Genomic DNA, 27,356 nt, shown 5'->3' on the forward strand with positions numbered 1-27,356 from the left:
ATAAATCTGCTGTGGAATACAATGAAATGTTACTGAGCCATGAAAAGGAAAGCATTTGAGTCAGTTCTAATGAGATGGATGAACCTAGAGCCATTATACAGTGAAGTAAGCCAGAAAAAGAAAGATAAATATCATATACTTACACATATATATGGAATCTAGAAAGGTGGTACCGATGAATTCACTTGCAAGGCAGCAATGGAGAAACAGACATAGAGAACAGACTTATGGACACAGGAGGCGGGGGAGGGAGGAGAGGGTGAGATGTATGGAGAGAGTAACATGGAAACTTATATCACCATATGTAAAATAGATGCCAACGGGAATTTGCTGTATGGCTCAGGAAGCTCAAACAGGGGCTCTGTATTAACGTAGAGGGGTGGAATGGGGAGGGAGAGGGGAGGGAGGCTCACCTATGGGTGATTCATGTTGATGTTTGACAGAAAACAACAAATTCTGTAAAGCAATTATCCTTCAAAAAATAAATTAAAAAAATCTGCTATGAACATTTCCTAGAAATCTTCACAAAGACATAGGTTTTCTTTAGATAAGTACTTAGAATTCATGGATCCCATGTTAACTATATGTTTTCAACTTTATTAGTAACTACTGAAGTTTGTTTTTGTGTATGAGAGTTCCATATACACATCCTCTCCAGTGCTTAGTATTATCAGTCTTTTTCTTTTTAAAAAAATGTTTATTTTTATTTGGCTGTTTGGTTATTGGCTGTGGCACACAGAATCTTCACGGCGGCACGCAGGCTTCTCTAATTTCCATGCGCGATCTCTAGGGCACGCGGGCTTTGTTGCCTTGCAGTGTGTAGGATCTTGTTAATAGTTCCCAGGCCAGGGATTGAACCCATGTCTCCTGCATTGGAAGGCAGGTTCTTAACCACTGGACCACCAGGGAAGTCCCACATCAGCCTTTTTCAATGTAGCTATTTAATGAGCCTGCAGGAGCATCTCATTGTGGTTATAGTCTACATTTCCATTGTGACTAACAATGTTGTGTACTTTTAATGTGCTTATTGATCAAAAGAATATGTTCTTTGGTGAAACATCTGTTCAAATCTTCTGTCCATGTTTTTAATCATGAGCTGTAACAATTTTTTAATTATTCTAGAAGCAAATCATTTGTCAGATATATGGATTCTGAATATTTTCTCCCAGTTTGTGGTGTGTTTTTTCATTGACTTAACAAAATCTTCAACCATTTTTAATTTTTATGACGTTCAAGTCACCATTTGTTTCTTTCATGTTTTGTGTTTTTCTGTCACATTTAAGTTTGTTACCACAAGATGGCAAAGATTCCATCTGCAATCTTAATTTTCCTTTGCCACATAACATAATGTGTTCACAGGTTCTGGGTATTAGAATGTGGACATTTTTGCTGTGGTTGGTTGTTTGGTCGCTGAGTCATGTCTGACTCTTTCTTTGGGGGGGGCCATTATTCTGTCTACCGCATATGTCCTTTATCAGAATGAGGAGCTACTCTTTTGTTCCTAGTTTGCTGAATATTTTTTACCATGACACATATTGAGTGTTTACTAAGTGCCAACCACTCTGCTAATTGTTTTATGCAGGTTATGTCATTTAACCCTCACCTAAAACATGATTATCATCCTCAATTTACAGAGGAGTAACTTCCCCAGTCTCATATAACCAATAAGTGGCAGAATAAGATTTAAACAGAAATATGTTAAAACTGAAGTTCAGTCTTTTAGTAACTGCTAAAAATAAACTGGGCTTCCCTGGTGGCTCAGATGGTAAAGAATCCACCCGCAATGCAGGAGACCTGGGTTTGATCCCTTGTCAGGAAGATACCTAGAGAAGGGAATGGCAACCCACTCTAGTATTCTTGCCTGGAGAATTTCACGGATAGAGGAGCCTGGTGGGCTACAGTCTATGCGGTTGCAAAAGAGTTGAACATGACTGAGCAACTAACACACACACACAAATAAACTACAGATTGGATATTATTCACTTTCTGCATAAGGTCATTCACTTATCTTTTTAAACTGCTTTTATTGAGATATAATTCAAATACCGTCCACTTTGCTTATTTAAAGTGTACAATTCAGTAGCTTTTAGTATATTCTTAATGTTGTATACCCATTTATGCAACATACACACAGTCAATTTTAGAACATTTTCATTACACCAAAAGGAAAACTTGCTCTCTTTAGCTGTCATCCCTAACCCCTACACCCTCTAGCCCTAGCCCTACTTGCTGTCTCTAGAGACTCCCTTATTCTGGATATTTCATATAAATGGAATCATAATATGCACTCTTTTGTGACTGGTTTCTTTCTCTTAGTGTTTTCAAGATTCATCTATGTTGTAGCATTAACTCATTACTTTTTATTACCAAATTATATTCCATTGTATGGATATACCAACTTTACTTATCCATTCATCAACTGATAAACATTTAGACTATTTCCACTTTTGTCTATTATGCATAATGATGCTATAAATGTTTGTGAACAAATTTTTGTGTGGACATAAGTTTCCATTTCTCTTGGGTATATACCTAGGAGTAAAACTGCTAAGTCATACAGTATATCTATGTTTAATCATTTGAGAAATTGACAGACTGTTTTCCAAAGTAGTGGCACTATTTTCTTTAAAGAGTTGTGTTATGATGGTTCTAATTCCTCTACATCTTCGTCAACACTTGCTATTGTCTTTTTTGTTATAGCCATCCTATGGGTGAAAAGTGGTATCTAAATTGGTTTTTGCATTCATTTATACTTTCATTTATTCGCCCTTTAAAAAAAATAAATGAACAGGGACCTCCCTGGTGGTGGTTCAGTGGCTAAGACTTTGTTCTCCCAATGCAGGGGGCCTGAGTTCAATCCCTGGTCAGGGAACAAGGTACCACAAGCCACAACTAAGAGTTCATATGCCACAACAAAGACCAGACACAACCAAATAAATAAATTATTTAAAATAAATGAGCAGATAAATAGCATAATGACATATTTGTGATAAGTTCTAGAAAGAGCCAGGGTACTATCATTGAGACTAATATGGCAGTCAAGGAATCTAGGAAGGTGATATTTAAGCTGAGTTCTCAAGAATGGATGGAACCAGCCCTGAAAGTGCCAAGGAAGAACTTTCCAGATAGAGAAGAGCAAGCATGGAGGATTGAAAAATGTCCTGGGTGACTGACTGCAAGTGGGAGAGTACAAGAGATGAGGCTAGTGAGGTATGCAGGAGAAGGGAAAAGAGTTTGGATTTTATCCTAAATACAGTGGGAATTCATGAAAAGGTTCTACATTGAGAGAGGCATGATGATGTTCTTGTTTTAAAAGATCACTTTAGCTGCTGCATTGCAAAACCAGTTAAGAAGTGTTCACAGATTTCCATATGAGAGATAACAGCAACTTTAATAAGAGCGGCAGTAGGGAAGATGCACAGAATTTCTTCCAAGCTCTATTTGAGATGTAGAACAAGCAAGACTGGATGGGACCTGAGGGGTGAGTGAAAGGGAGGAGTCAATAATGACGTTTAAGTTTCCGGCTTCAGTGAATGAAAGTGTCATTTACCAAGATAAAAATGAGTTAGCAGTGGTAGCCTGGTGGGCTGCCGTCTATGGGGTCACACAGAGTAGGACACGACTGAAGTGACTTAGCAGCAGCAGCAGCAGCAGCAGTGGTATGTACTGGCTCCAAATATGCTTAAATAAATCTTGAAAACTTTCATTTTTTCTGGAGTTATTGTCCATTCAAGTGGATAAACATATGCTTCCTTGGTTATAAATATAATGACAATTGACTGAGGTCTGGTGGCTCAGACGGTAAAGCATCTGCCTACAATGCGGGAAACCCAGGTTCAATCCCTGGGTTGGGAGGATCCCCGGGAGAAGGAAATGGCAACCCACTCTAGTACTTTTGCTTGGAAAATCCCATGGACGGAGGATCCTGGTAGGCTACAGTCCATAGCGTCACAAAGAGTCAGACATGACTGAGCGACTTCACTTCACTTTGGATTTATTTGCCCTTATGCTACAGTTTGTTGTATTACATTCTTCTCTCACTAGTATTAGTTCAAAATAGAAAACATTCCCTTCCATTTTCAATCACTCTGAAGTATCATAATTTAATTGAAATCATTAAGATGATAGTTTCAGGACTTCCTTGGTGGTCCAGTGGTTAAGACTCCACACTTACACTGCGGGGGGCAAAGGTTTAATCCCTGGTTAGACCTAAAATCCCTCATGCTGTGTGGTGTGGTCAAAAAAAGAAAGAAAATGGAAACAAAAAAATGCTATATCCATCAAACTGACGTGTTTTTAAAAATAATTATATCCAGTATTAATAACAAGGATGAGGGTAGGGAACACTTACACTGTGTCAATGGGGGTACAATTTGTTACTATCTCTTGGAAGACAGTTTACAAATATGGATTTTAAAACCTCAGACATTCGTACTCTTTGATCTGAGTTATTCCTCTTTTTAAAAATATATCCTAAGGAAACAATCATGAATATGTATTAATACAGAAGTACAGCTATAAGATTGTTTATCATGGTGCTGTTTTATCATTATGAAAATTTGGAAAGAAAGTCAATGAATACAGAGAGTTTACAAATTATATCCAGTAAATGAATAAAAGGCAACATTAAAATGTTATAGAAAAAACATGGTGACATCAGAAAATGTTAATGTTATGGAATACAATATATGCTTATATATAAATACTTCAAAAAGTATTGTAACAGTTTAAGACGTTAATAGTGGTTACCTCTATAGGTAATATAACAGGATGATTTTTCTTTACAATTTTCTCCAATAAGCACGTAATAATTTTAAGATCAGACAAAGAGTGATAAACTAAAAGACAAAACAAAACAAAAAAATTCATGAGTTTCCCACTTAAGTTTGAGTTAATTTCAATAAACATCACAACTAAAGTTTTTCAGTCTGAAGACTAGCCTCTTAAACAATATTTAAAACATGAAAGTCAAATAGGCAAATTAAATATAGCATCTGTACCACTTCTGAAGGTCAACAAACCCATTATTTAAAGAAATAAAACAGGACACGAATTCCTGAAACAGGAATCATAGCCCACAAATATCCTGACCTCAGCTGCCCAAAGTCTGGACTGGAGGAACGAATGTCTGTAATTTATTAGGATTATATCCTCATTGACAAAATGATTACTGAGTGTGTTGCAGCACCTGGGTAATGACATCAAAAACTGCTCTCTTAAATTTTGTTGTAACTACTGCAAACTGATTGCTAAGGTGCCAAATTCAGTTGACACCCAGAGCTGGGGAGGGGGTGGCGGGGGGAAGGCAAAAAAAATGAACAAAAACAAAGAAATCCTTAAACATCAAAGGAAGAGTAATGAACTCTGAAGAGTAGCAAAATACAAAGCAGTTTCAAACACTGTGGCTGAGACTCTGGAGTTAGATGACTTCTGTTCATATCTTAGTCCTGCCGCTTAGTATTTCCGTGATTTTTGACAAGTGATAAACTCTTTTCTGCCTCACAGCCGTTATCCATCAGGTGGGTAAAATAACAGTATCTACTTAAGGAGAATGTCATGAGGATTAAATGATTTAATGTAACTCTTTACCATAATTCTTAGCACTTAGTCATGAAACCATTAGCTGTAAGTATCAGGCACATGTTATCCATTATGGTTATACATCCAGTTGGAGTTTCAGGAGAGGAGAGAGAGAATAGAGTAGGAACAATATTGGAAAAGATAATAACTAAAAATTTCAAGAACTGAAGAAAGACACAATGTTGAGGTTCAGGTTATGCAATAAGTTCTAAGTAATATAAACAAAATGAAATGCATACCATACTCATTTCAATATCCATTCTCTGCATATAGAAAGGCAAAGGCATATTAAAAGAAACCAAAGAAGACAATATTTGAAGAAAATATCTTCAAAGAAATGAAGCTGTTTTCTCAATAGCAACCAGAAAACAAAAGACAGGGGGATACCTTTTGAGAAGTATGTGCTAAGAAATAATAACTTTTGACCCGTAATGGTGTTATCTGGAGGAGGAAATAGCAACCCACGCTAGTATTCTTGCCTGGAGAATCCCATGGACAGAGGAGCCAGGTGGACTACAGTCCGTGGAGTCAGACACAACTGAAGAATTGGAAACAACTGAAGCAGCACACACATGCACACACACAATGATGTTCCCAATACAAACATTTTAAATAGAAAATAAAGACATCTGTATATAAAAACACATATTATTCCACCACTGTATCTTCAATAAAGGAAATCTTAAAGATGTACTTCAGGCAGAAAAAAGTAGAAAGTCAGAGGTGAAAGAACTAATATGATTAAAGAAAATTAAATTGGGGGGAAGGAATCTAAATAAACATTGACAATATAAAACATAATATCAATTTTTGTGGAGTAACAAAGTAGCATGAAGCAGAACCAAAATCTATAACAAAAGTAGTTCCCAAATTGTTTCAGTCAGTTCAGTCGCTCAGTCCTGTCCAACTCTTTGCGATCCCATGGACTGCAGCATGCCAGTCCTCCCTGTCCATCACCAACTCCCGGAGACCACCCAAACCCATGTCCATTGAGTCAGTGATGCCATCCAACCACCTCATCCTCTGTTGTCCCCTCCTCCTCCTGCCCTCAATCTTTCCCAGCATCAGGGTCTTTTCAAATGAGTCAGCTCTTCGCATCAGGTGGCCAAAGTATTGGAGCTTCAGCTTCAACATCAGTCCTTCCAGTGAACACCCAGGATTGATCTCCTTTAGGATGGACTGGTTGGATCTCCTTGAGTCCAAGGGACTCTCAAGAGTCTGACAGAATGTGGTCCACTGGAAAAGGGAAGGGCAAACCACTTCAGTATTCTTGCCTTGAGAACCCCATGAAGACTATGAAAAGGCAAAAAGATAGGACATTGAAAGATGAACTCCCCAGGTTGGTATGTGCACAATATGCTACTGGAGATCAGTGGAGAAATAACTCCAGAAAGAATGAGGGGATGGAGCCAAAGCAAAAACAACACCCAGTTGTGGATGGGACTGGTGATAGAAGCAAGATTCGATGCTGTAAAGAGCAATACTGCATAGCAACCTGGAATGTTAAGTCCATGAATCAAGGCAAATTGGAAGTGGTCAAACAGGAGATGGTAAGAGTGAACGTCGACATTCTAGGAATCAGCGAACTAAGATGGACTGGAATGGGTGAATTAACTCAGATGACCATTATATCTACTACTGTGGGCAGGAATCCCTTAGAAGAAATGGAGTAGCCATCATCGTCAACAAAAGAGTCCGAAATGCAGTACTTGGATGCAATCTCAAAAACGACAGAATGATCTCTGTTCTTTCCAAGGCAAACCGTTCAATATCACGGTAATCCAAGTCTATGCCCCGACCAGTAACACTGAAGAAGCTGAAGTTGAACAGTTCTATGAAGAACTATAAGACCTTCTAGAACTAACACCCAAGTTGTTTGGGGCTTATCAAAGTTATTGTGGTCTAGACTTTTTGTATTACCTTGAGAGAGTAATAATATTGATTAACTTTAGACTGTGATTAAGTTAAGTTCGGGTTCTTGACTGTCTGAGCCACCAGGGAAGCCTGATAAGTTAAGTACACATGTTAAAAGTGCATTGCATGTGTATTTTGGAAATTAATCCTTTGTTGATTGTTTAATTTGCTTTTATGGGGGTGGGATGGGGAGGGAGATGGGAGAGAGGTTTAAGTGGGAGGGGATGTATGTATACCTATGACTGATTCATGTTGAGGTTTGACAGAAAACAACAAAATTCTGGAAAGCCATTATCCTTCAATTAAAAAATAAATAATTTTTTTAAAAAAGATTTAAAGAAGTGCATTGCAACTGATAAGAAAATAGAAATAGAGAGTATAAGCTCTAAACTAGTAAAATGAAAAAATACAGTGAGATAAAATAATCAAAATAAAGCAAGAATAGAAGCCAAACACAGTTAAATTTAATAGGCAGACAAACAGAAAGCACAAAACAAGATGGAAAAAATAATAAAAGCAATGCACCAGTAACTACAATGAATGTAGATGGACTCAATGCTCAAGTTTAAAAGCTAAGGTTGTTACTCTAGGGAAAAAGTCCTATTTACAAAAAGACATATCTAGCCTTTAAGGATACAGAAAAGTTAAAAGGATGGGCACAAAATTATAGCAAAGTGGACTAAAGAGTTCAGCACTCTCATCCCCAACAACAACACAGTTTAATTGGAGAAAATTATTTGAAAAAACAATTATTTAAAGTCTCTAGAAATTGTCCTCAGGGTACACAACAAATGGAAAAACATTCATTTAAGAAACTTTTATTTAATCTTGGTAAGAATGAAAGTGGGGATTCCATGCTGAGAGGGGCATGTTGTGAAGACCCTAGGCTCAGGGCACAACCAGCTAATCCATGAAGGACTGCCAGGACACAGAGCCAATCTTCATAGACTGAGAGAGGTGGCTGTTTTTTCAAATGCATACTTTTTAAAATATTTATGTATTCATCGCTGCTCTGAGTTTTGGTTGCTGTGCACAGGCTTTCTCAAGTTCCAGAAAGCAGGGGCTATCCTCCAGTTGTGATGCACCGGTTTCTCGCTGCAGTGGCTTCTCATTGCAGACCATGGGCTCTAGGATACTCGGGCTTCAGAAACTATGGCACACAGCCTCAGTAGTTGTGGGGCACAGGCTTAGCTGCCCTGAGGCACGTGGAGGCTTCCCAGGCCAGGGATTGACCCTGTGTTCCCCGCACCAGCAGTGGATTCCTATCTTCTGCACCACCAGGAATCCCTTGTGGATTCTTAATCCTTAATATGTCTCAGTGTTTCTTCTTCCCCATTACCAATCTGCAACCTTAGTCCAAGACATTATATTTCTGCTAAAGTCTAATACAAGTCTCTGCTCCCCAAATCAAAACATCCACTACTGTGGATATCTTACGTAATTATTCTAACAAGAATATCTAATATGTCACTCCTCTGCTCTAATTTCTTTAAAGGCTCCCCCAACACTTTCATAAAACATTTTTTAGCATGCAATATTGTTCATTATTTCTTCTTTACCTATTCATGCAATCACATCTGTAGCCATCCTCTCTCATGTAACCTAAGCTCCAAGTAAAGTAAATGACTTCTAGTTTCCAGATCTTTGGAATGTGATGACCCAGGCTGCCAGCCCCACATATCTCTTTGGTCAAAAATTTTTATACACCCTTTAAGTACCAAGTTAATTGTTACCTCCTGTGAGAAATTTTTCAGTATTTCCTTTTACACATTAATGGCCATGACTTCCCATTGCTCTACTGCTGAACTATCAAATATCTCTCTCAAACTCTGTCCTCATTATACCCTCAAAACTTCTCTCAAAAATTGGACATCACATTAATGCGGCTTGGATAGAGTGCCTGAAGAACAATGGAGAGAGATTTGTAACATTGTACAGGAGGCAGTGACCAAAACCACCCCAATGAAAAAGAAAGGTAGAAAGGCAAAATGGTTTATCAAAGAAGGTCTTACAAATAGCTGAGAAAAGAAGAGAAGTGAAAAGCAAAGGAGAGAGAGAAAGATATACCCAACTGAATGAAGACTTCCAGAGATTAGAAAGGAGAGATAAGAAGCCCTTCTTTAAAAAACAGTGCAAAGAAATAGGGGGAAACAAGATCTGTACTCTTCTACAGATCCCCTCAAGAAAATTGGAGATGCCAAGGAAACATTTCTTACAAAGATGAGCACAATAAAGGACATAACAGCAAGGATCTAACAGAAGCAGAAGAGATTAAGAAGAGCTGGCAAGAATACACAGAAGAACTGTAGAAAAAAGATCTTCATGACCCAGATAATCACGATGGTGTGATCACTCACCTAGAGCCAGACATCCTGGAATGTGAAGTCAAGTGGGCCTTAGAAAGCATCACTATGAACAAAGCTAGTGGAGGTGATGGAATTCCAGTGGAGCTATTTCAAATCCTGAAAGATGATGCTGTGAAAGTGCTGCACTCAATATGCCAGCAAAGTTGGAAAGCTCAGCAGTGGCCACCGGACTGGAAAAGGTCAGTTTTCATTCCAATCCCAAAGAAAGGCAATGCCAAAGAATGCTCACATTTCCGCACAATTGCACGCATTTCACACGCTAGCAAAGTAATGCTCAAATTTCTCCAAGCCAGGCTTCAACAGTACGTGAACTGTGAACTTGCAGATGTTCAAGCTGGATTTAGAAAAAGCAGAGAAACCAGAGATCAAATTTCTAACATCCATTGGATCATTAAAAAAGTGAGAAGGTCCAGAAAAACATCTGTTTCTGCTTTACTGACTATGCCAAAGCCTTTGACTGTGTGGATCGCAACAAACTGTGGAAAATTCTTAAGAGATAGGAATACCAGACCACCTGACCTGCCTCCTGAGAAACCTGTATGCAGGTCAAGAAGCAACAGTTAAAACCAGACATGGAACAACGAACTGGTTCAAAATTGGGAATGGAGTACATCACAGCTGTATATTATTACCCTGCTTATTTAACTTATATGCAGGGTACATCATGCAAAACGCCAGTCTGGATTACTCACAAGCTGGAATCAAGATTTCCAGGAGAAATATCAGCAACCTCAGATATGCAGATGACACCACCCTTATGGCAGAAAGTGAAGAGGAACTAAAGATCCTCTTGACGAAGGTGAAAGAGGAAAGTGAAAAAGCTGGATTAAAATTCAACATTCAAAAAACAAAGATCATGGCATCTGGTTCCATCAATTCATGGCAAATAGATGAGGAAAAAGTGGAAGTAGATTTTATTTTCTTCAGTTCAGTTGCTTAGTCATGTCTGACTCTTTGTGATCCCATGAACTGCAGCACGCCAGGCTTCCCTGTCCATCACCAACTCCCAGAGCTTGCTCAAACTCATATCCCTCGAGTCGGTGATGCCATTCAACCATCTCATCTTCTGTCATCCCCTTCTCCTGCTGCCTTCAATCTTTCTATCAGGGTCTTTTCTAATGAGTCAGATTCTTCGCATCAGGTGGGCAAAGTATTGAAATTTTCTTGGGCTCCAAAATTACTGTAGACAGTGACTGCAGCCACAAAATTAAAAGACACTTGCTCCTTGGAAGAAAAGCTATGACAAACCTGGACAGTATATTAAAAAGCAGAGACATCACTTTGCTGACAAACGTCTATACAGTCAAAGCTATGGTTTTTCCAGAAGTCATGTACGGATGTGAGAGTTGGATCATAAAGAAGGCTGAGTGCCAAACAATTGATGCTTTTGAACTGTGGTGCTGCAGAACTCTTGAGTGTCCCTTGGACAGCAAGATCAAACCTGTCATGCCTAAAAGAAGTCAACCCTGAATATTCATTGGAAGGACTGATGCTTAAGCTCCAATACCTAGCCACCTGATGGGAAGAGTGGACTCATTGGAAAAGACCCTGATGCTGGGAAAGATTGAAGGCAAAAAGTGAAAGGGGTGGCAGAGAATGAGATGGTTAGACAGCATCATGGACTCAATGGACATGAATTTGAGCAAACCCTGGGAGATAGTGAAGAACAAGGGAGCCTGGCCATGCTGCAATTCATGGGGTTTTAAAGAGTTGGGCATGACTTAGCAACTGAACAAGTTTATCAGCAGACAGGACCTTGTGAAAACAGCACTGGAGTAGAATTCAGAAGATATAGGTGCTCTTCTAATTGTGCTCCTTCCTTACCTTTTCAGGCTTCAATTGCCTCACTCACTGAGGAATGTGGTAGACAAGCGCCCTAATGTTTGAGTGGAAATTTATAGCTTTTTTTTTTTTTTTTTAAGTATCCAATCCAGCCCTTCATTTCACAGATGAGAAAGGTAAGTCTTAAGGACCATATACAATTTAAGTCAAGATACTGGGGGAGAATGGATACATGTAGGTGTATGGCTGAGCCCCTTTGTTTTTCGCCTGAAACTACCACAACACTGTTAATTGGCTATACCCCAATACAAAATTAAAACGTTAAAAAAAGAGAGGGAGATACAATTAATATCTAAAGGAAAGGGAATCTATGGATATTCCAGGGCTGATTTGTTTAAAACACTCCCAATTCTCAAAATTTTTACTCCCTCCAGTTAGCAAAAGTAGAGAATATAAAGAAAAGCCAAAAGGCAGGAGACTTGACGGAAACAAATGAAAAAAGTAAGACGCCAGAGTTTTCCACGAATTACAAATGAACTTCCTGTCCCGGGTAAACTTCCGCAATCAACAAGAGGGAGAGCCAATCAGAACCTTTCTCCGAGAGCCAATGGAAGAGCAGATTACAAAGAGCCAATCACAGCGGCGCTGTCACTGTTATGGTTCTGTCAGGGCGCCGGCGTCGTGGTTCCTGGGCGGTCGCCACCGAGGGCACTTCGGTAGACCTCTGGGGATAGCTTCGTGGCTAGCTGCGTTGTCTCCGGCCTTGCTCCCAGCCTGCATCTCCCAGTTCAGGGGTCCAGCCTTAGGGCGCGGGTGCGGGTGCGGGTCGGCGGCGCCGCGGCCTTGGGGCCTGGGCCCAGACTCAGCCTCCTCCTCCGCCGCGGGCTCGGAGGGGCCGCGAGATGCAGCCGCCGGGCCCGCCCCCGGCGTATACCCCCACTAACGGGGACTTCACCTTTGTCTCCTCAGCAGACGCGGAAGGTGAGACTGGGCCCCCGAAGGGCCCGTCACCCCGGGGGACGCCGGGCGGACACGGCAGGGTCTTTCTGATGCCGAGGTGATTGTGGCCTGGTGGGTACGGACAGCAAGCTGACCTACGGGTGACTCTAGTCTGTGCGTTCGCCGGGCCTTCCGAGAGGGCCGAGTGGCCGAGGGTGGGGCGTGGGGAGCTTTCCAAGTGACTCGGTCGGCTTCTGGCTCTCCCCACACCATCTGGTGTCAGGTTTATCTGGCGGACTCACCCACCTCGAGTGCACCCACGGGACCCTAGATTTTATTTCTAAAAAGTTTTACTGTAATTCAGAAACGGATGGTTAGATTGGCCGGGATCGGTGTCAGAGAATGAGAATGAGGAAGGAGGGCTGTGTTGCTCTGTTGTTTATCAGTACATAACTTTTGCGTAGATTGGGCGCTGCAAGTACTAACCTCCCTCGAGGAGTTCGTGGTTTTTATGGAATCTGGTATTTTTGCCTACGTCCCTAGTTTTCCTCCTATTTCATGGTATTTGACAGTGTTCAGAGAAGTAAACCCAGATGTGTTTGAAACTTCTTGTAATCCAGCCTAGTGTTCCCAGTAGGTTCTCCAGATTTTCGCCAGATACTGTTTTGAGGAAGCTAGAGAGATTTTTCTACAGTAGGGGAGAATTTGTTTTCCTCCTTTTCTGTGTACTTTACCAAACTCTTTGTAACAGAAATCTTTCTCTGCTCCTTTCGTTAGACTTTGTTAACCAGTAATTTTCCATTGACGAGACTTACCTGTTCAATATGAAAAAAAATAAATTTTTCTTAATTGTAGAAATTTCATCCTCGAGAAGGACATAGTGTGTTTCCTGAGAAGACTAGTTTTGTAATATTTAATTAATACAACTTGCTTTCCCTTTTTCTGTTTTGCTTTCCTCGTTTTTGTTTTATGAGTGTTATTATTTTTTTTAAAGTACTGTAATTTTGGCTGTAATTTAAAATGTGAAAAAAATTTTATCATAGAGAACATAGCTGATACATTTAAATGTAATACCGAAATTTGGTGAAATATGGCCACCCAAAATAGTTTAATTTGTTACACCTACGTTTGGTAGCCTAGTGCTTGGGGAGGAATAAGTGACCTTAATTTCCTAGACTTGAAGAAAAAATTATGTCATTTAGTATCACAGCCTGTTTGTTCAAACTTATGTATCTGTGTTTATAGTTTTCATATCCTTCCTTCCCCCAGGAATTACCTTTCTTAAATATACTGAAGAAATGTGATAATAATATAGCAAACTAATCCATTGACTCCATACATAAAACCAAGAAACCTGGGATAAGTAAAATCCATAAGGTTTATTCAAACTTGTCCACGTATCCTCCAAGATTGTATAGACTCCCTATATATCTAGGGAAATATAGACAAAGATAGATATGTGTATAAATAATATTCTCATGTGTATAACCTTATACAGTTGGAATATGCAGACTATTTTAAGCAAACAACTTGTTTGATCTTTTTAAGAATCTTGCTGAGCTTTATTATTCCTGAGTTTTAGTGAACCTGAGGCTTAGAAAAGTTCAATAACCTCCACACGAAGGATCTGGAATTAAGAGCTAGTGTTCTGTCTCCTCAGATTTCTTTACACTAAATCATGATGCAGCTTTCATATATTTTTGTAAACTGGATAGTGCATATAAAGTATAAAATCCTGGATTTCCATTGTGTCTTTACCAGTTACTGTCCATGTGATATTGGGCAAATTACTAAATCTCTCTTAACCTCAGCTTTCATGTACTTAAAATGAGAATGATAGTAGCCAAGTGCTCAAACATTTTGCAGATGCAAAGCAGTTAGTACATCTGGCAGAGTTAATGCTCAGTACTTGTTAGCAGTGTTGCTGCTGCTTTGAGTTTCATTATCAACTGACCCCACAATTATTTTTTGTTGTTCTCTAACATAAACATTCACTCTGTGACGCCAAGTCTCTTCTCTGGTTCCTAAGCATGCCATGTAAATTCTTGCTTTTCTGTTTTTATGTTTTTTTTGTCTAAACATGAATGTTTTCAGCTTATAGATGTTTTCATGTGTACTGTCCTAGATTCTGCTCAGGTCTCTTAATACTTACCGTTACTAACTGTACTTGTTCTTTGTTCTAAAATGTGCCTTGGTGTTTGTATCCATATATATGTGTATCCTGGTCCTCGTGCCTAGAATGCAGTTTCTCTTCCTTACACCAGGATGAAATCAAATACTCCTTCCTTGCTGAAACTTTGCTTAACTGTTACTCAGAAACTTCCCTAATCTTTTCTGTATCCGGTACTTAGCACAGAACCCAGAATATAAACATCACAACATAATTGTTTGTTGAAGGAATAAATGATTTCTGCTTTCTTTTGTCTCATATGACATTGACATTTTTGACTACAAAACTTAGCACATCTGTATGGTATAGCTAAAAACTTACTGGATTTAGAACCGGAAGACTTCAGTTAAAGTTCTGACCCTGACAGTAGCTATGTGATATTGGCCACATTACATAGCTCCTATAAACTTATATTAAGTAAAATGAAAAGCACACTTATAAGAATATTGTGAAAACTGCTTAAGGTAATGTGTATAAAAGCAGGGTCCATAAGTACTAGTTAAAAGAACATAGGCTATGTATGGCTAGTAAATGAATAAATAAGTGAATAATGAAATCCAGACTGAATATTCAAGTCTGTGGTGTAAACCTACATCCAAAAGCAGTAATGAAATGCATGTGTTTAAATGCAAGAATGCAGAGGAGCCTGGCAGGGTCCATGGGGTCACAGAAGAGTCAGAAATGACTTAGCAACTGAACAACAACAACGATACTGTTATACATATGTAAAATATTATATAGAAGTCTTTAAAGCAACCCTTTGACTTTATTTTTTATCACACAAATAAATGATTCTTTGCCTGTTTCATTTCCACAGACCAGCAGCATTGGCATTGCTGGGTTCTAGTAATGCAGAATAATCTGCTTAATTGTAATATACATTTTGACAAGATCATCCTTCAGTGATTTGTGTAGCGCATTAAAGCGTGAGAAGCTCTGATTTAGAATATTATGAAAGATCAGTCAGGAGAGGAGGACATTTTTTTATAGCTGAAAGATCAGGGACAATTTAATAGAGGTAATATTTTGTCAAATTTTGAAAGATAAGTAATGTTTTTTTAATGTAGAATGAAGGGAGTATGTCTATACATGAGGGACTGCATATGAAAAAGTCCCTAACACCAAAAAATGGCTTAATAAGAAAGGGATTTTTAAAAATTCATCATACATAATAAATACTATAAAAAGGAGGTTGAAAGGTAGAAGTGGTTAAGTGCAGGAAGGGATCAAGGACGTCTTCAGCGAAAGATGAGGTACAGTTTAAAGGAAAAGTTCTTCAGGTTGAAAAGAGGGAAGAACATTCTTTAAAAACTATGATGTTGTTGTTGAGTCACTAAGTCGTGTCTGACTCTTTGAGACCTCACTGCAGCACATCACGCTTCCCTGTCTTTCACTATTCCCTGGAGTTTGCTCAGATTCGTGTCCATTGAGTTGGTGATGCCATCCAACCATCTTATCCTCTGTTGCCCTCTTCGTCTCCTGCCCTCAGTCTTTCCCAGCATCAGGGTCTTTTTCAGTGAGTAGGCTCTTTGTATCAGGTGGCCAAAGTATTGAAGCTTCAGCATCAGACCTTCAAGTGAAAATTCAGGGTTGATTTCCTTCAGGCTTGACTGGTTTGATCTCCCTGCTGTCTAAGGGACTTTCAAGAGTCTTCTCCAACACCACAGTTCAAAAGCATCAGTTCTTTGGCACTCAGCCCTCTTTATGATCCATTTCTCACGTCCGTACATGACTTCTAGAGAAACCATAGCTTTGATTTTATAGACCTTTGTCAGCAAAGTGATGTCTCTGCTTTTTAATATGCTAAGTTTGTCTTAGCTTTTCTCCACGGAGCAAGTGTCTTTTAATTTCACGGCTGCATTCACCATCCACAGTGATTGTGGAGCCCAAGAAAATAAAGTCTCTCACTGTTTCCATTTTTTTCTCCATCTATTTGCCATGAAGTGATGGGACCAGATGCCGTGATCTTCGTTTTTTTGAATGTTGAATTTTAATCCAGCCTTTTCACTCTCCTCTTTGACTTTGATCGAGGGTCTTTAATTCCTCTTCCCTTTCTGCTAGTAGGATGGTGTCATCTGCATATCTGAGCTTATTGATATTTCTCCCAGCAGTCTTGATCCAGGCTTGTGATTCATCCAGCCTGGCGTTTCAAATGATGCACTCTACATATAAGTTAAATAAGCAAGGTGACAGTATATAGCCTTGACATACTCCTTTCCCAGTTTTAAACCAGTTTGATGTTCCATGTCCAGTTCTAACTGTTGCTTCTTGACCTGCATACAGGTTTCTCAGGAGGCAGATAAGGTGGTCTAGTATTCCCATCTCTAAGAATTTTCCAGTTTGTTGTGATCCACACAAAGGCTTTATCATAGTTAATGAAGCAGAAGTAGATGTTTTTCTGGAATTCCCTTGCTTTTTGTATGATCCAATGGATGTTGGCAGTTTGATTTCTGGTTCCTTTGCCTTTTCTAAATCCAGCTTGTACATCTGGAAGTTCTCAGTTCATGTACTGCTGAAGCCTAGCTTGAACTAGCTTGAACTTGGAGTATATGCAAAATGAGCACAATTACCTGGTAGTTTGTACATTATTTGACACTGCCCTTCTTTGGGATTGGAATGAAAACTGACCTTTTCCAGTCCTGTGGCCACTGCTGAGCTTTCCAAATTTACTGGCATATAGACTGCGGCACTTTAACAGTGTCATCTTTTAGGACTTTTAAATCGCTTAGCTGGAATTCTGTCACTCCCACTAGCCTTGTTTGTAGTAGCGCTACCTAAGGGCCGCTTGACTTCTGGCTCCTGGCTATCAGGCTCTGAGTGACCACACCATCGTGTTATTTGGGTCATTAAGACCTTTTTGTATGGTTTTTCTGTGTGTTCTTGTCACTTCTTTTTAATCTCTTCTGCTTCTGTTAGGTCTTTACCGTTTCTGTCCTTTATCATGCTCATCCCTGCGTGAAATGGTTCCTTGGTATCTCCAGTTTTCTTGAAGAGATCTGTAGTCTTTCCCATTCTGTTGTTTTCCTCTAGTCTTTGCATTGTTCAAGAAGGCCTTCTTATTTCTCCTTGCTGTTCTCTGGAACTCTGCATTCAGTTGGGTATATCTTTCCATTTGTCCCTTGCTTTTTGCTTCTCTTCTTTCCTCAGCTGTGTGTAAAGCCTCCTCAGACAACCACTTTGCCTTCTTGGATTTGTTTTTCTTTGGGATGGTTTTGGTCACTGCCTCCTGTACAGTGTAACATACCTCTGTCCATAGTTCTTCAGACACTCTGTCTCTCAAATCTCATCCCTTGAATCTATTAATCACCTCGACTGTATAATCATAAGGGATTTGATTTAGGTCCTACCTGATTGGCGGAAATAGCAACCCACTCCAGTACCCTTGCCTGGAAAATCCCATGGACGGAGAAGCCTGGTAGGCTACAGACCATGGGGTCGCAAAGAGTTGGACACGACTGAGCGACTTCACTTTCACTTTGATTGGCCTAATGGTCTTCCCTGCTTTCTTCAATTTAAGCCTGGCCTTTTTATTTTTCAGTTTTAACCTCTTCATTGATCACAGCCTTAGGATTATTGCAGAGGTAGTAATTGGCTGAGGCAGTCCCTGTATATGGCTCTCCAGGTGGCTCAGTGGTAAAAAAAATCTGCCTGCCAATGAAGGAGATGCCAAGGGTTTGATCTCTGGGTTGAGACAATCCCCTGGAGTAGGAAAAGGCAGCCCACTCCAGTATTCTTGCCTGGAAAATTCCGTGGACAGAGAAGTCTGACAGGCTACATTCCATTGGGCCACAAAGAGTCAGACGTGACTGAGCACAAGAGTCCCTGTATTTTATACTTCCCAGTCTTCACAGACCTAAAACAATGCTGATTTATAGCTTGAGCTCCTTGGAGTTAGAAGCTGTGTTTTACTGTCTACCAGTATCATACCCACTGCCTAGCACAGCACCTGGTTCATAGCAGGAACTTAATAAATGTTTGATGACTACATTATACTTTTTGATTAAGATAAGGCTGTTGTGCTACTGTGTTCCAGTCCCTGGCAACCACTATTCTACTTTCTTTTGTTTTCCTCTAATGTACTTTCTGACTTTAGAGATTTGCCTATTGTTGATATTTTGTGTAAACAGAATAATACAATATGTGACCTTTTGTGTCTTTTTTTTTCCACTCAGCATAATGCTTTCAGGTTTGTTCATGTTACAGTATGTATCAGTAACTCATTCCTTTTCTGGCTCAATAGTAGTCCGTTGTTTGGATATATGATCAATTGGATTTTAAACTCTTTGAAGTATCTTCTTTATATCACTCTCAGGGCTTATAGAAATAAGTAAGCCATAAATATTTATCAGTGGATTGCTTAACCAATGTTGAAAATGAGACAGGTACTAAAGAGAAAATGACCTAATGTTTGTGATATAGTTCCTCTTGCCAAAGTCCAGAAACTTGTCTCTATTCTCTCTTTCACCTTCTCATAGTCAGTTGATCATCCACTTATTTCAGAAAAGCTCCATTGCCTTAGTTCAAGTCCTTTCCGTTTCTCTTCTCTGTTCTTTACTGACAGTACTTCCTCCTCAACTTCTCCCCCCTTAAATCAGTCCTCCATAGTCTAGCTAAAATTATGTTTATGGTTGTTGTTTAGTTGCTAAGTCATGTCCGACTCTGTTTGACCCCATGGACTGTAGCCTGCCAGGTTCCTCTGTTCATGGAATTTCCCAGACAGGAATACTGGAATAAGTTGCCATTTCCTTCTCCAAGGACTGTGTTTACAGAGTGCAAATATAATTTTGTATATCTCCTTTATTAAAACCCTCTAATATCTCTTCCTTTAAAATTTAGTCTTTTTTTTTTTTGCCTGTGCTGGGTCTTTGTTGCCGCAGGGCTTTAGTTGCGGTGAGCGGGGGCTGCTCTCTGGTCACGGTGCGTGGGCTTCTTGGTGCGGCGGCTTCTCTCGGTGGGGCGGCTCAAGGGCGCAGAGGCCTCAGTAGTTGCAGCAGCTGGGCTCGGTAGTTGTGGCACACGGGCTTAGTTGCTCCACAGCGTGTGGGATCCCCTTGGACCAGAGATCAAACCCATTTCCTACTTTGGCAGGCGGATTCTTTACCACTGAGCCACCAGGAAAGCCCTAATGTCTTTTCTTAATATAGTTTCTATTGTGTTTTATTTAGTACATTCCAGTTCATTAGATACATATTTTATTTTTCATGTTATTGCAGGTTACAGTGTTACCAAAATACACTGCAGAATGACAAAAGTCTTCTTTCCTTCAACTTTCTTTTTCAAGTTTTGAAATTGAACTTTCAACTTCAACATTCTTATTACTTTCTTTCAAGATCTGTGCAGCTATGTGCCCTTCCATTAATTAATTCATCCAACTTGCGCACATTTGTTGGCTGCCTACTATGGACCAGGCACTGTAACAGGTATTGGAGTTAACGTGTTCAAAACAAAAGGGCAACAAACACACTTAGCTTCTCCTATCAGGGAACTTAGAGACATTAACCAAAAAATCACACAAATATATTAGCCAGACATCCTGGAATGTGAAGTCAAGTGGGCCTTAGAAAGCATCACTATGAACAAAGCTAGTGGAGGTGATGGAATTCCAGTGGAGCTATTTCAAATCCTGAAAGATGATGCTGTGAAAGTGCTGCACTCAATATGCCAGCAAATTTGGAAAACTCAGCAGTGGCCACAGGACTGGAAAAGGTCAGTTTTCATTCCAATCCCAAAGAAAGGCAATGCTAAAGAATGCTCAAACTACCCGCACAATTGCACTCATCTCACATGCTAGTAAAGTAATGGCCAAAATTCTCCAAGCCAGGCTTCAACAGTACGTGAACTGTGAACTTCCAGATGTTCAAGCTGGTTTTAGAAAAGGCAGAAAAACCAGAGATCAAATTCCCAGCATTTGCTGGATCATCGATAAAGCAAGAGAGTTCCAGAAAAACATCTGTTTCTGCTTTATTGACTATGACAAAGCCTTTGACTGTGTGGATCATAATAAACTGTGGCAAATTCTGAAAGAGGTGGGAATACCAGACCACCTGACCTGCCTCTTGAGAAACCTATATGCAGGTCAGGAAACAGCATTTAGAACTGGACATGGAACAACAGACTGATTCCAAATAGGAAAAGGAGTACGAGTACATCATGAGAAACGCTGGGCTGGAAGAAGCACACGCTGGAATCAAGATTGCCGGGAGAAATATGAATAACCTCAGATATGCAGATGACACCACCCTTATGGCAGAAAGTGAGGAGGAGCTGAAAAGCCTCTTGATGAAAGTGAAAGTGGAGAGTGAAAACTGGCTTAAAACTCAACATTCAGAAAACTAAGATCATGGCATCTGGTCCCATCACTTCATGGGAAATAGATGGGGAAACAGTGGAAACAGTGTCAGACTTTATTTTTGGGGGCTCCAGAATCACTGCAGATGGTGACTGCAGCCATGAAATTAAAAGATGCTTATTCCTTGGAGGCAAAGTTATGACCAACCTAGATAGCATATTGAAAAGCAGAGACATTACTTTGCCAACAAAGGTCCGTCTAGTCAAGGCTTTGGTTTTTCCAGTGGTCATGTATGGATGTGAGAGTTGGACTGTGAAGAAAGCTGAGCACCGAAGAATTGATGCTTTTGAACTGTGGTGTTGGAGAAGACTCTTGAGAGTCCCAACCAGTCCATTCTGAAGGAGATCAGCCCTGGGATTTCTTTGGAAGGAATGATGCTAAAGCTGAAACTCCAGTACTTTGACCACCTCATGTGAAGAGTTGACTCATTGGAACAGACTCTGATACTGGGAGGGATTGGGGGCAGGAGGAGAAGGGGAGGACAGAGGATGAGATGGCTGGATGGCATCACTGACTCGATGGACATGAGTTTGGGTGGACTCCGGGAGTTGATGATGGACAGGGAGGCCTGGCGTGCTGCGATTCATGGGGTCTCAAAGAGTCAGACATGACTGAGTGACTGAACTGAACCGAATGGATATTATTATAAACAATGAGTGCTGTGGAGGAAAAGCCAAAGGGACTATAAAGGAATGTTATCTAGTCAGGGAGATCATGGAAAATTTCTTAAATAAGTATACCATAGAATTGAAGAATGGGTGGCATTTAATTATCTGAAGTTGGAGGAAACAAACAGATACAGAGTCCCTAAGGTTAGAGGGATCTTGGTTCATTCAGAAAACTGAGCGGCTTAATATGTCTGGAACATAGGGTCATGGTGGGGCGGGAGACAGAAAATTGTTCTAAAGAAGTGGATAGAGCATGTGGAGATTATTAGATTTAGCTGAAAAAGCAATGTGAGGCCACCAAAGGATTTTAGACAATGAAAGATTTGCATTTAAGAAAGATTGTTCTGGCTATAGGTGAGAATGGATTGAAAGAATAATTAAGGAAAGCAGTTAGCAGACCATTATAGTCACGCAGGCAGGAGATGATAGTTTGCACTAGATTGATGCTGGTGGTAGAAATGGAGAAAAGCGGGCAGGTTCAAAAAATATTTAGAGATAAAAGTGATAGAATTTAGTGGTGGTTGAATGGTATGGGAAGCATGTGAATGAAGGAAACTGTCAAGGATAATCAGACTTCTTTCTGCTTTACAAGGCTGGATAGGATAGCGGTACTATTCACTGAAATAAGAAGCTAGAGGAAGACCTTATCCAGAATTCACTTTTGGAATATTGAGTTTTAGATGCTTTTGAAATAGCTACAGTGTGAAGCTGACATGTTAAGCTGACAGTTGATTAAAGTCTACAAAAGAGAACTGGGCTCAGTATATTGCCTTTTGAGCTCAACGTTTCTACCCTGTTATGGTCTGAATAGTTGTGTTCCCCCCAAATTTATATGTTTAAATTCTAATGCCCAGTGATGATGTTAGGAAGTGGAGCCTTTGGGAGGTACTGAGATCATGAGGATGGAGCTCTCGTGAATGAGATTTGTGCTCTTGTAAAAAAGATTCTAGAGCTCCCTACCCACTTCTGCCATGTGGATGCACAAGGAGAAGTGAGCCAGCTAGAAGAGAGCCCTTACCTGAACATGCTGACACCTTGACTTTAGACTTCCAACCTCCAGGATTGTGAGAAACAAATTTCTATTGTTTATAAGCCACAGTCTATGGTATTTCGTTATAGTTGCCTAAACAGACTAAGACACTCCTATATAAAAACAATACAACTCTTAGGACATGATTGTGATCAGTAATTTGCAGACATATGATGCAGTAATTTTTGTATTAATATGCTCTTTTTGAGTAAACAGTAATTTTCTGTTAATCTGTTAAGGTAACTATTTAGCCTACTTTGTTTGATATTCCCCCTCTCCAAAAAAGGTATCACCTCTAATACAATTTAGTAGTGTTGATAGAGGAATCTTTAGTTTTACCTTTTAAAAAATTTCCTACTTGATTTTTAAAAACATTATATCCATGTAGGTATTATCACAAATATCCTTTATACAGTATGCTCATGAAACACAGTATATGATTTATAATGGGTGCAAGAATTAGCTTTTGTTTCCTGTTTGAATGACTCAACCTTTCTTGGAGATGGAAAAAAGGTAGTTATGCCAGATTTACCTTTTTAAAAAATGCACATTTATTTTCATAAATTTTAAATTTGTAAGGTATTAGGCAAGGGCATTTGTAAGGCAAGGGCACCCCACTCCAGTACTCTTGCCTGGAGACTTTCATGGATGGAGGTGCCTGGTAGGCTGCAGTCCATGGGGTCGCGAAGAGTCGGACACAACTGAGCAACTTCACTTTCACTTTTCACTTTCATGCACTGGAGAAGGACATGGCAACCCACTCCAGTGTTCTTGCCTGGAGAATCCCAGGGATGGGGGAGCCTAGTAGGCTGCTGTCTATGGGGTCACACAGAGTCGGACACGACTGAAGCGACTTAGCAGCAGACAAATCTAAAATGTGGTAAAATTGCATAGAACTGTACATACATACGGGGCTTTCCTGGTGGCTCAGTGGTAAAGAATCTGCCTGCCAGTGCTGGTGATGTGGGTTTGATCCCTGGGTCGGGAAGATCCCCTGGAGAAGAAAACAGCAACCCACTCTAGATTCTTGTCTGGGAAATCCCATGGACAGAGGAGCCTGGTGGCGAAAGTCCGACTTGCAAAAAAGTTGGATGTGACTTACTAAACAGCAACAACAAATACATATAGAAACACAAATAAGTGCGCTTTAAACTGGTAAAATCTGAATAAGTTGTATTGACTGTATCAATGTCAGTGTCCTGGATTTGATAGTATATGTAATGGTACCATTGGGTGAAAACAGGGTGAAGGGTACATAAAACTTTTTTGGAACTTCCTGTGAATCTATAATTATTTCAGAGTAAGAGTTAAAAGACTCATAAAGCAAATAAAATACGTTTCTGTTAGCTAGTTGATTTATCTAACAGAAACGTGGTACAGTGGAGAAGGGAATGAATGGCAAACCACTTCAGCATTTTTGCCTTGAGAACCCCATGAACAGTATGAAAAGGCTGATATGACATTGAAAGATGAACTCCCCAGGTTGGTAGGTGCCCAGTATGCTACTGGAGAAGAGTGAAGAAATGGCTCTAGAGGGAATAAAGAGTCTGAGCCAAAGCAGAGGCAATGCCCAGTTTTGGATGTGTTTGGTGGTAAAAGTGAAGTCTGATGCTGTAAAGAACAGTATTGCATAGGAACCCAGAATGTTAGGTTCATGAATACATTGGTCAAACAGGAGATGGTAAGCATGAATATTGACATTTTAGGAATCAGTGAACTAAAATGGGCCAGAATGGGTGAATTTAATTCAGATGACCATTATATCTACTACTATGGGCAAGAATCCCTTAGAAGAAATGAAATAGCCCTCATAGTCAACAAAGAGTCCAAAATGCAGTACTTGAGTGCAGTCTTTTTTTGGGGTCACAAAGAGTTGGATACAACTGAGTGACTGAACAGCAACAACTGGTTTGTGCCAACATGAGATTTAATTTTTCTAAAGGTAGGTTCAGGAGATTTAATTTCTTTTAATTAATATTATGTGCAATATGAAAATTAACTAGTAGTATCAAATAGTAAGAGCTTCCCTGGTGGCTCAGACGGTAAAGCTCCTGCCTGTGATGCGGGAGACCCGGGTTCAATCCCTGGGTCAGGAAGATCCCCTGGAGAAGGAAATGTCAACCCACTCCAGTACTCTTGCCTCAAATAGTAAAGCCACTAAAATCGTAAACCAAAATGATATGAATAAAAATATTACCTAGGACATAATTTTATACAAGGCTTTAAAATTTTTTCTTACGGAGTAATATAATCAAGCTCCATATAGGTCTGTTGTTGCTGTTGTTTCTAAGTTGTGCCCACCTGTTTGCCAACCCATGGCCTGTAGCCTGCCAGCCTTTCTGTCGGTGGGATTTCCAAGGCAAGAGTAATGGAGTTGTTCCCATTCCCTCTCCAGGGCATCTTCCTAACCAGGGATCGAACCTTTCTCTTGCATTACAGGCGGATTCTTTAGCACTGAGCTACTTGGGAAGTCTAGCTGTTATAAAACTATTATGTACTTGCTTGGTTTCTTGAGCTTTCATTGGACTATATGTGCATTAAAATGTTTTTATAACTAAAACGGAACAGTGGAATTTATCCCTTAAGTGTGAAACATGTGCTTGTTTTATTTTGCTGCACAGATAGTCCATTCTGGTTTAGATTTAAGCTCACATGGATTTCATTTCATTTTCATCCAAATAAAATGGAGTAATTGTTTTGTCCTTGCTCTTGTTGCTTGTTAAGTAAGAAAATGCTTATTCACGTATAGAAGAAGTTGGCAAGTACCAACAAAATGTTCATGTTCATTGCAGTTTACTCTTCTTTCATAAAATCAGAACTTTTGTAGGGGCAGATCAGCAGTAAATTTCATCCTGAGTATACCGTCATACTACACTGACCAAATTCTTCAAAGTAAAGTTCTCAGGCTGAGTAGAAGATTCAGAGAAAGGATTCCTCAACCCAACTTGAACTGAATTGAAAAGGAGGGAGAATTACCATTAAGTTTTGTTCTGCCATTTTTCCAGGTGGCTTTCAATAAAATTTGAAACTTATTGATATTCTTCTTCACTCTGAGCCCAGACAAGCAAAGGAAATGTTTTTGAGATTTCTTTCAAAGATGATTTCCTCTTAAATCCACTTATATTTATTATTATCCTTGTTGTTTTTTTACTGAGAAAATGACAAGAATGTTACAGTGTAGTAAGAGAGAATTTGGGCTTCCCAGGTGGCTCAGTGGTAAAGAATCTGCCTTCCAAGCAGGAGACACAGGTTCGATCCCTGGGCTGGGAAGATCCTTTGGAGAAGGAAATGGCACCCACTCCAGTATTCTTGGCTGAGAAATCCCATGGACAGAGGAGCCTGATGGGCTCTAGTCCATGGGGTTGCAAAAAGTCAGGCATGACTTAGCGACTAAATAACAACAACAAAGAAAGAATTTAAAATGAGTGTATTATAATTTTGGTAGATGTGCTCAGTCATTCAGTTGAGTCCAACTCTTTGCAGCCCATAGACTGTAGTCTGTCAGGCTCCTGTGCCCATGGGATTTTCCAGACAAGAATAGTGGAGTGGGGTGCCATTGCCTACTTCAGGGGGTCTTCCCGAATCTGTGTCCCTGTGTATCCTGCATTGGCAGGCAGACTCTTGACCGCTAGCGCCACCTGGGAGCCCTGTAATTCTGGATACCTATGCTGGAGTTGATCAAGCTAGCTTGTTTCTATTCTGGTTTAATGTAAGACAGCTGTGCTCCTGGAGCGATTTGGAATATTTCTCATGTTTTTTATGTGCTGCTTGCTCATGTTTTAGGATAACTACTGAGTTTTGCTTTTTTTTTTTAACTTTTCTGTTGCTTTTTTTGTACTCACATCTACTTATATCTTGGGAGAACTGAGTGGTGTGTCAAACTGCGGTTTCTAGCATTGTCCTGTATGTGTCCACGATGTTTTTCTACATTGCCTAGAATGGAAAACACTACCAAATTGCAGGCTAAAGGTGCCTTTTTGAGGCTCTGCATCCATGCTATGAAAAACTGCTGAACATATACAATTCTTTCTCACAGAACTCCTTAGCTCTAGGATTTATATATCTTTTTTTTTTTTGGTTTAGAAAAGGACTTTAAGTGCAGTCTTTCCAAGAGGCCAGGAAACAGTTGTTAAGGTCTTTTCCTGTCTCATTCGAAAACCTTTCATGTCACTGTTGTACTAATGACTTCCTGATCTAAATCTTCCTTTTCTTAAAGCAAAAAAAAAAAAAAAAAAAGCACTCTTTGTACCTGTTGGAAGTAGAATTTTAGTTAAGTTTCAACTCTTTTCATCTTTGTCTCTGAGTAAAATGAAGCAGAAAGTAATTTTGAGAGAGTATTTTAATCAAAAGTATTTGAGAGAGTATTTTAATCAAGATTGTATGATCAGCATCTACAGAGACTATTTTTTAAGCCTAAGCAGGGAAGGACAGTGCATTCAAAAGTACTTGGATTTTATCTCTAGCTGAATAAACTCCCATGTAAAAGCTTCTTAGAGTCATATAATGTTAAACATGGAAAAAATTTTGAATAGGAAACTGGAGACCAGAAGTGTTAATA

The 27,356-nt window shown here is 39.7% G+C and overlaps 1 protein-coding gene and 1 non-coding gene across 2 annotated transcripts in view; both read left to right on the forward strand.

The window, feature by feature from the left end:
• The first annotated feature begins 12,294 nt into the window (after positions 1-12,294).
• Positions 12,295-27,356, forward strand: part of YIPF4 (Yip1 domain family member 4) — a 34,085-nt gene continuing 19,023 nt past the window's right edge. Inside the window, exon 1 of the mRNA XM_055539752.1 lies at positions 12,295-12,623. Within this exon, the coding sequence (XP_055395727.1) occupies positions 12,545-12,623 (79 nt within the window). The 5' untranslated portion in view covers positions 12,295-12,544. The remainder of the gene's footprint in view (positions 12,624-27,356) is intronic.
• On the forward strand, positions 25,998-26,068 carry TRNAG-UCC (transfer RNA glycine (anticodon UCC)). The gene has a single exon. It is a non-coding gene; the product is annotated as a tRNA-Gly (tRNA).

This window comes from Bubalus kerabau, chromosome 11 (genome assembly GCF_029407905.1).
Source record: "Bubalus kerabau isolate K-KA32 ecotype Philippines breed swamp buffalo chromosome 11, PCC_UOA_SB_1v2, whole genome shotgun sequence".
Classification (NCBI taxonomy): Eukaryota; Metazoa; Chordata; class Mammalia; order Artiodactyla; family Bovidae; genus Bubalus; species Bubalus kerabau.